Source organism: Telmatherina bonti (genome assembly GCF_933228915.1).
Source record: "Telmatherina bonti genome assembly, chromosome: 12".
NCBI classification, from domain to species: domain Eukaryota; kingdom Metazoa; phylum Chordata; class Actinopteri; order Atheriniformes; family Telmatherinidae; genus Telmatherina; species Telmatherina bonti.
Genome location: NC_136610.1, coordinates 13,904,475 through 13,914,716, shown reverse-complemented (window position 1 = coordinate 13,914,716; position 10,242 = coordinate 13,904,475). Strand labels below are relative to the sequence as shown.

Sequence of the window (10,242 nt, the reverse complement as noted above, 5' to 3'; positions counted from 1 at the left end):
TATTATATATATATATATATATATATATATATAATATATATATATATATATATATGTGTGTGTGTGTGTGTGTGTGTGTGTGTGCTGTGTGTGTGTTTGGCTTGTTGAAAGGCTTTATGCTGCTTTTCAGACATACCAAATCTTGACTTGTTCCTGACTGCAGGGTTTGTGGGACAGTGGGGGGTTTAACAGCACCAGAGTTATTTAGTTCTTGGACACGGTGGCCTCGGCTGCCGGATGCAAGTTTGACTCAAGGGCAAAATCCAGAGTGAAAGCCTCTCATGTTTTTGACTGGTTGCCAGCTCGGCTCTCTGTGTAGCTCACCGTCTCTTGCTCCCTGTCAATCTTAGCCCACTCAGCTCTTCAGTCCCCCTCCCCGCTCCCTGTGATTTACTCTCTCTTTTCCTCCACTCGGGTTCTCCTCTGATCCTGTCCCACATCAAAATCAGACTGACATAAAGCAGGTCCAATGTTCCTCTGCAGACAGCATGGCCTCCTCCAAAGTTATGTTCCAAAGTTATGTCATCTCTGCAGAGGGATGTGTGCATTAAAAATCTTCAACTGCTATCATAAATTACATTTGTGGAATGTAAAGGAACTGAAAAGCAGAAAAGATGCTGGAGAGTGGCAATTTACGTGTTTCAAAATTAAATGACAAAATTAGTGTAGCTGGTTGGTTGCATTTATTAAAAAGGGGAAAAGTGATGAAACTATAGTCTTTAATCATCATCATGCTGATGATAAGGTGTTTTTGTAATAAGTCATTCAATCAAACAGTCAGATGACTTTTGATTTGCTTTTCCAATTCAAATCTAAAAATCTTATTGCCAAACTTAAAAAGATTTCCTCTGTCTGCTATCTCTGCATCCAACTGGCCATGTTGAGGCATCTTGATGCAAAATGTTTTATAACATCGCCTGGTAGTTGCCAGTTAGCTTTTATGATTTCAAGACGTTTTATGCTTTGTTACCAAACTCACTGCCAGGCATTGTTGTAGCAGAGATCCCGGCGCGTTTTGGAGCATTTTGGCTCATCTGTCATCAGTGCAGAATGTGAGGAGCCGATTTGATTGGGTATTGGGGCGTTTTTGGAGCACATTCATAACTTGTTGGGTGCGTGCTGGGTACACGCTCAGGTAGTACTTTTTGGAGGCGTTTTGACACGCAGCTTGCCAAATCTGCTTTCTATATACTGAAACCGCAAAAAACACAAAAGACGTCTTTGGCAGCCAAAGAGTTCATTTAAATCATAAGCTGTAAGCAAACTGTATTATGTAGGATAACTAGTAATCTGTAACATATACTTTTTGTATGTAATATTTCCAACACTTCCTGTCACAGACTAATAAAGTTTCCCAACATTTCTCTCCATGATATTGCTGTAAAGGGGGATTTTTTTGTTTTGTAAAACGGATATAGTCTAAAGCTTGAACTTTTTTGTACCAATAGCCAGTAAAATTATGTGTTACTTCATATCTGCTGTAAAATTACACTGGTAAAGTATAAAAAGCATAACAAAGATGTGACATCCAGGGTGGCAGTCATTTTTCCTGCAAACTGTTGATGAAACATCTGTTGACAATGCCTTGTTTAAAGTTCTGCAGATGCCACACACCCAGCTATTGCAGAATTAGCTTTTTTTTTTTTTTTATAGGTAGCGAATGAAAGAGAAGTCACATGTTCTTGTTGCTCAATTACGTTAAAGTACAGGCCACCTTTTGAAAACAAATCATCCTAAATACAAACTTAAATCTCATTTTATGAAACTTCTTTGGAAATTTGGCACCCTAATAAGAGAATGGGATATTTGTCAGGACTTAAGACTGCAAGACATCCGACATAAGTGTCGTGCACAATGGTGTGTGAATGCGTCAAAGACAACCACTTAGATTTGTAGCGAAATGAAAGATGTTCAGATCTGTCACTGACCTCTCTGACCTTTTGGTTCCCATCATACTCTGCATTTTTTCTATGTTGTGTGCTCTGCATAAACCCAGTGTGGCCCATCTCCATGTCAATATGACTCATCATGGCTTCTGAGGATTGTGGACTGACAGGTTAGGAAACCACATGCATCAAATGCCTACAGGCAGGGAACGCAGTCAGCTCATGTCTCCTCAGGCAAGCCACTTATTCTGCCAGACAGCCTGCTATCATGTTTTACAACGGGGTTGGGGGGGGGGCAAAAAGTTTTTCTAAGAAAAGAGAATTTGGTCATCGTGTTGAGTTTTCCATTTAAATCTTCTCTCAAGTCTGAGGGCCGTGTGAGTAACAAACACAGCTAATGCCGTGCTGCTGTAGCCATCTAAAGCTAAAAATAAGACACCTGAGTTGCGGGGGCGTTTATTTGTAAACGCTTTTGTAGACATTTTTCAGTGCAGATCAGCTTGGAGCTGGCCAAGAATGTGCTCTGAAACAACGCTCCAAGGAGAAGATTCCCAGCATTCCTCAGTGGTTAAGGAGAGGTACTGGCCTTCGCAGATAGGAAGTCGTCTGTCATTAGGGGGTAATCACTTCTTGAGGAGGATTGCAATTCCTGGAATGATTACTGTTGTTATCGGCAGTGAAACTTGGCACAAAGAGAGCGGATGAGGGATTTTTTTCCCCCCCCCCCCCTCTTGTGTTTTTCCTGTTTTGTTTCTTTCTGTTTGGATCAATTTGACCAATCCACTGCGGGAAAAGCCACGTTTTTATTTCTTTTTTTGTTGTTTCTTTAAAATCTCAGAATCTTGCTTTACTTTTTGCTCATAAGTGTCGTGCACGATGGTGTATGAATGCGTCAATGTTGACTCAAAGCTAGCTGGTATTTCTTACCTGGGGGCATTTCCAATTACTAATGGCTCATGTGTAATGATGCTTATCATGTCAGTGGTGCAACGAGGTAGATGAGAGCCGTCGTGGAGACTCATGTTAGCACAACAGAGAATTTCTTGAAATACATGTTATCTGCGGTGACTGGCTGTCTCCCAGGACACTTATCTGTGTTTTTTTTTGCTGGCTCTTGGTCCTGCAGTCCAACTGGTTTTTGGCCTGAACTCTCCATTTTCCTTCCATCTCTTGGTTTCTGCCTGTCGAGCCAAGACTTCAGGTGGAATGATGGCGTTACGAAAAGAGTCCGTCAACGCTTGCCGGACATGCCAAGCAAAGTATTTGTCTTTTGGAGTCCCTTCTTTCCCTCCTCCTTCTCTTACTCCACCCCTCAACCACCACCACTACCCCCGGCTCCTTGAGAGCAGGAAGTGTATCTTGTTAAGTGATGGATGGGCCCCCTGCTCTTACTGAAGGAAAAGGGGGGGGGGGGGGGGGGGGGGGCTTTCTTTCCCTCCAGGGCAGTCAGATGAGTTTAGCAGTCTCTAAGCTCAGGGTCGGAACTGCTTTCTATAAACGCCTTGGAGCCCTTGGAGCCTGAGCGCCTGGAAGCCACAGGCACTTCTCCTTTGTGTGTGGAGGGAATTAATGGATGATAAAATAGCAAGTTGCTTTCTTTTGTTTGTTTTTTAACATCAGAAAAATGGAACTGAAATGAAAAGTATCAATCTTCAGAGCGTTTACTGGAAGTTCTATCAGTTTACACAGAGTTAGCGGGCACACGTTGGTCTGTTGTTTTGCTGGGGGTCAGCAGGTTTGTGTTGGCTCGCAGTCAGGAGATACTTCCAGGGAGAGCAACTCAGGAAGTGTCCCTGGGACGTCCTCTGCATAATGCAACACGCTTCACTGCTACTGGCTCGACCTGCTGTGACAAACAAGCCCAGGCTAAAGTCCCCCGCTGCATCCGTTTTTCCTTTAGCCTACGGTTTTGTGTAGGTAAATTTCCAGTTACCTGCAGGAGGATCCATTACAACAAATTACAACAACATCCAGCTTTCCCTCCATCCATCTCCCAGCAGGTCTCCTGAGCTTCCAGGCATATCCTGCTTTGAATAACCTTGACGTTATTCCTCTGTCTATTTAATGACAGTAGAATGTCATTCACATATCCACCCCTCCTTTAAAGCTGTGGAATAATACAAGACCTGCAACAACAAGAACATTTCCTATAATGACAAGTTGCTCCTTTGTCAGCCATGGCTCTGTTGTGGTTACCTCAGGGTAGCTACTAATGTTTGCCTCTAGTTTCCGTCCTCTCATGTTCCATAGAAATAAACAGGAAAAGCAGAAGATAAAAAACAGGGAAACCATTCGTTGTCACAGTAACCTTGAATTAGTTGTTCAGAAGGAAACTATAGCAAACCATAAAAACAAAATTCTTGGTGCATTTACCAAAGTGATGCAATTTGGATTTGTGCTGCTTCAACTTTCTTGTAATTTCATTAAGTAGACTTGAAAAATAGTTGTACAGATCATCAATAACTTTCCGAGCCTCTTCTTTGGAGGCTGGTTGTCTTTTTGTTTGGTTTTCTGTTAAGATGATCCCCACTGCTGTAACAGTGTTGAGGTCTGGGCTCTAGGAAGGACTTTTCTCTCCCTAAGACCTGTTGGCACTGATTTCATTGCTACAGCTAATTTGTCATTTAACTAACCTTTTCTCCTTGTTTCCCTTCATGAAGAATGGCTTCTTAACAAGCCACCCTTGCAAGGAAACCATTTCTGTTTAAGGTTCAGGCAACAACTAGCATCTCTCCAGTTGTGTGTCAGAACTTTGATGGATAAGGTCCTGTTTTAAATGGACTTTTAGATACTATTCATCTGCTGTGTATACTTGGAAAGCACCTTGTTGTTGCAAATCCATCTTCAAACTGATTTATCTTTGGCTTTTGTTTTTGATGCACCTACAGGAAAATTGGAACAATTCTTGTGTCTTTGTAACACCTGTTCAACCCATGAGTTAGGTGCCAACATTAATTATTTTTTAGGTCAAATAAACATAAAAACATATACTTCCAAAAATGTTAAGGTACAGGGACTGGACAAAAAAAAAGGGTATTAAAAAAATCTGCCAACGTGCTTTTAAAACAAACAAAAAAATACATCTTCATTGCGCTTTTTCATATACGGGGAAGCATACATTAAACAAACAACATAACATAACATGACATAGATGTTCATGGTCTGTGTTCAGTTTGAAGAAGACAAAAGGGGGCTGTCAGGCTCATACCAGACATGGTGCATGTAGAGTAGCAACAATAACAGCGTGATATGCAGACAAGAGCTCAAAGACTGCTGTTCTGATCCCTCCAACCTACACTGATTACTCCTGACGTGACCTCCTGCATGGCTTGCGTCTGCATGTATCTCCTGCTTCGTCTCTGCTGACCAGAGTTTGGCCCCGCTGTGGCCTGTCTGGCCCAAATCCAGCAGCTCAGAGCTCTTAAAAGCCAACTACTCACTCACCAAGTCTTTGGAGAAAAGCAGCAATGAAAGTGTGAGTTCAAATCAATAGTTTTTGTAGCCATCCTTTGTGTCATTGCTCATATCACAAGCTAATTTTTAATGAGTAAAATAAATACAGTTTTCCAAATCCCAACTGTCCTGCACCTTGTCGACTTGTCAAGCGGTATTCTTTACCACTGTTTGTCATGGCCTGGTTGAGGACAGCAAATGGAGACAGGGCATATTTGTCTGTCTGTGTTTGAAAGGCGCCTGCCACCTAATGACATCTGACAAGCAAGACGGTGGCGGCTTTGGGTACTCAAGGACTGTTTTGGGGTCACAGAGATGTGATCTGTAGGAAGTGAAGGGTTTATCAGATAACGTCAACATTGTCTCCTTGCTGACTGCCAGAAGCGGAAAACTTAAATTTCACAGTTTAAATCTCAGGCATTTGCTTCATGGCCCTCTCTAAGGAGCCGAGCAATCATTGCAGGAGTGGTGAAAGCTTCTTCATCTCCACTAGAATACGTGAGCACACTCTTAAGAGGTTAGAGGTCAGGACTATGGCGTGCTGAGACTATTTTTGTGGCACCACAGTGATTATGTACAAACAAGGAGTTGGAAAATAAGAGTTGCATGGAAAATGGTGTGTAAGGGTTTGTGAAATATGACGGTAAAACAGATGCTGTCTGTTTTCTCTGCGTCCCACAGGCTCTAATGCGTCCAGGTCGCCTCGACCGAATCATCTACGTGCCTCTCCCAGATGCTCCAACTCGGCTGGAGATATTTTCTCTCCAGTTCCGTAACATGCCAGTGGCAGAAAATGTGTCCCTTGATGATCTGGTAAATCGGACCAACAAGTATTCTGGAGCAGAGGTGAGTTAACATGAAAAGCGACTGGCACTTAAAATGTTCTGTTACTGATTTTAAATCATTTTAGCATTAAAAAGGATTTTTTTACTTTGTAAAAGTTGTATTTAGAGTTTAAGTAGTACATAAACAAGTCTATGCTCCGTGTTTGTCACATCACAGATAAAATTGTTGGTAACCATTCAGCCGTAATCGATGATACAACCCCAATTTCAATGAAGTTGGGAGGTTGTTTATCACTGTGTTGGGTTTTTATTTTGTCTTGTGCAAGTATACTGCAGAAATACTGCAACAATGACCGCAGCAGAGGACCCTTAACGGGATCATTGTGTATTTACCCACAATGCAATGCAAATTGCAGGAAGTGACTTTTTTTTGTCTTAGTCTGCTTTCTGTATTTGGTCTGCTTGAAACAGGTTGTGACCTGCGTTTGTAGGTTGACCGAGTTGGCTTCTCGGTCCGAACCAGAATTCATTTGGTGCATTCACATTCCCCCAAACAAAGCAGACTCTCTGAGCAAACAGACTTGGATTCAAATCAAAAAGGCTGATGTGGATGTGCCCTAAATGCTGAAGCTTTGTTGGTGGAATTCTTTCCCATTCTTTACTTAATGTTAACACAAAGGGGGTGACAGAGCCTTTTCTGTTGTTGGCCCCAAACTGTGGCGCTGCCGTCCCCTCCACATCAAAACCTCAGCAACAGCGGATATTTTTAAAACTGATTTAAAAACTAATTTGCATGCCATGGCTTTTAAGCCAGGCTGAGTTTGTTTTTACATTTGGGTCCGTGTGTTTTATTCTCGTATTTGTACTAGGGGACAAGGGGAATTTTTTCTTTTTGGGTTATCATGCAATACTTTTGCATGCCCTTGTAACATGTATAGAATGCCATGTGTGTGTGAGTTATGTTGACTTGATGCCCAGAAGGAGAACATCTAAAGGAACTGAACTAATGGCTTTAAAGGTGGAGTATGTAAGATTTTCAATATTTAAAAAACAAATTAACTAAAAATAACTACAATCATAATTAGATAGTTTTTTTTTTAAACATGTAGGTTCCAGTCTGTCCATATTTGATGCGTTATTAAATTACAAGTTTAATTAATCACACAGACCCTTCTTAAATGTTTGCCTACCAGTAAAAAAAAAAAAGTGCTTTTTTGTCATTTGTCATTAATTGAACTTGTAATTTAATAACGCATCAAATATGAACAGACTGGAACCTACATGTTCAAAAAACTATCTAATTATGATTGTAGTTATTTTATTAGTTAATTTATTTTGTCACCTGTCATGGGCACTAACAGCCCCATACCATCACAGATGCTGGCTTTTGAGCTTTGCGCTAACAACCCAGATAGTCCTTTTTCTCTTTTTTTGAGGACACCATGCCTATGAGTTCCAAAAACCATTTGTAAATACTTGTCAGACCACAGCACACTGTGTCAATCCATCTCAGATTAGCTTGGGTCCAGAGAAGCCAGCAATGTTATATTCATTTATTTATTTATTTTTACTTGCAGAAATTACCTCAGATTCTCTAAGTATTTTGATACAGTAATATGGGCTGTGTATAATAAAAGCCCAGAATTCCTTGCGACTGTGCATTGTTCTTAAACGATTGACTATTTGTTCATGCAGTTGTTCACAAACTGGTAAACCTCATCCCATCCTTAGTTGTGAATGATTGAACTGTTCGGGGGTGCTCCCAAATGAAGCTAGCTATTGCTAGTCAAAGACTAATGTGGCATGGTTGGTCTGTTTATACCATGGGATAGTTATTTAACATTTCAGTTTTCAAATCTTATGATTTGAGACTTTACTGAGACAATATAGACGACTGTGACTTTTAGGATATTTTGTACATTCATGCTGATACATGTGAGGTTTATTCCAATAACAAACTTTTTAATTAAAGTGAATAACATTATATTAATCCCCAAAGAACAATTATATATTATTCACTCATTTTCTATACCTCCTAGTTTAATTCAGGGTAGCCATCTTCGGCATTCAGCAGCAGAGGGGCAGGGTAACACTCTGGACAGGTCACTAGTCCACTGCAGGGCCAACACAGAGACACAAACAGCCATTCATGCTCACACTCACTTCTGAGGAGAAATTAGAGTGACCAATGAACCTAACATGAATGTCTTTGGATGGTGGGAGGAAGCTGGAGTACCAAAAGAGACCCACGCATACACAGGAAGAACTTCACACAGAAAGGCCACTGTTTCAACCTACCCCCCAACCCCCACCCCAAGTTTGAACATGTGACCTTCTTTCTGTCGGGCTGCGGTGCTATCTACCATACACCATGCAGCCCATTTACTATGTTATGTTGATTAAATCATTGGTGAAAAATTAAGTAATAAATAAGAAATGACCATAAAGTGTTTCATTTCTGCTCTACATCCTGGACATTTGCTAATAAAGTTGTCCCAGTTGGGTTTCTAATGGAGGCGCAGTTTGAGCTTTGGAAAGTTTAGTCAGCTGCTCACACATGTAAACAAACTTTCCCCTTGGAATGGTTTATCATAACAATGTTAAAAACAAAGAAGGTGCCAGGACTACCAACATGAATCATTCCTGCATCACTGCATCCAAACTAGCGTAGAGAAATGTTGCAGGAATCACACACACAGAAATCAACAAGATACAGAGAAGATATGTTTTTCACACTCTTCTAAAAACCAATCAACTGTCAGTGTCAAAAGACATTTTTGATATTTGCAGGTTGTTTTGTCAAGTCAAATGTGATCAAAATAAAAACAAAAAAAAACAGATGGATCACACTGACAGACTGCCTGGACACTTAAAGAGTAATTTATTTTTACGTCATTAATCATCAAAACAGTCAAACATTTATATTAGTTTTTATTTCTGACATAGAGATGGGGGATTAGCCAATTTCCAAGAAAAACCTTGCTGTCACAAGCCTGCGTCTTCCCTTTTTCACTTCCTTTGCTGTTTAAGAAACTGTCTGCACTGCAGAGATGGTTTCAGTTTTCCATGATGTCTTCACTCGTGTCTGTGCTGTGTCACTGAGTTCCCTCGTGATCTCACTCTGGACTGCGAGTAGTTATACAAACACTCCTTTGTGTGACATTTGTCTGCCACATGATTTGCATTGTCGTGCACAGTTCTATGAAGAACGCATCGTAACTGGGACGAAGAAACAAGTATTCTAATAGAAGATTTCTGTTTCTTCCCACTGATGTGATGTCGACTGTTGTGGTTTTGTGATCTATTTTCCCCATTTCTGTCTTGTTTCTTTCAGAGAAATTCTGTTTGTCCTTTAGCTTTAAACCGACCCATAGTTCATACGCTATGTGACGGGAAAAAAAAACATTCTTCTGAGATGCACAGTACATTTTTGCCTGTGAAAAATAATCCCTGCTGGATGGGTAGACTCTGAGGGTTATGGACTTGACAAAAACGTCATGCTGGTCTTTTGACAAGCACACAAAACAACAGTTTTTAAACACAGGGGACATAGCCATTGCTGTGAAAACACAGATTTTCTTGTTGTCATAGTCATTCTTTCTGTCTGACATGTTTGTGAGTACTGCTTGGCACAGAAAAAACGTATGTCCTGCATCTTTACTTCGACTAACTACTGCAGGAGCTGAGTTTTTCTCACTTTAAGTAGATTTTAAAAGTAGTCATTTGATGTCTTTTTTTCACACATATACCACTTCACACTATCAGTAGGCCAACATATGTGAAAACACAGTGTATCTTTCTTAAAATGTGTGTTTTCTTCCTGTTCAAGCATCATTATTCAGATTATCAATCTTGGGTTTAGAATAAGGACTGGAAAATTAAAGCATGGTCAGCAAATGAAATAGTTTGGTTTAAATAAAAGAAAAAAACTTGAACTTATTTCTTTTAATCTGAGCTGATTCTGTTCAGACCTGTTCATGTATAAGACCTAATTCCACATAACACTCCCAAAACATAGGCAGTAAAACAGGATGCAACTTGATCCAATAGATTTTACTTCATTTCACTTGTCCATATTGATGCACCTGCTCTGCTTGTGCTCTTTTAAAGAGACTTAA

General features: G+C 40.5%; 1 protein-coding gene across 1 annotated transcript in view; it reads left to right on the top strand.

Moving 5' to 3' along the window:
• afg2a (AFG2 AAA ATPase homolog A) overlaps positions 1–10,242 on the top strand; it is a gene marked incomplete at its 5' end in the record, with an annotated part of 141,065 nt that overhangs the window by 106,673 nt on the left and 24,150 nt on the right. Inside the window, one exon of the mRNA XM_079250007.1 lies at positions 6,021–6,185. Within this exon, the coding sequence (XP_079106133.1) occupies positions 6,021–6,185 (165 nt within the window). The remainder of the gene's footprint in view (positions 1–6,020; positions 6,186–10,242) is intronic.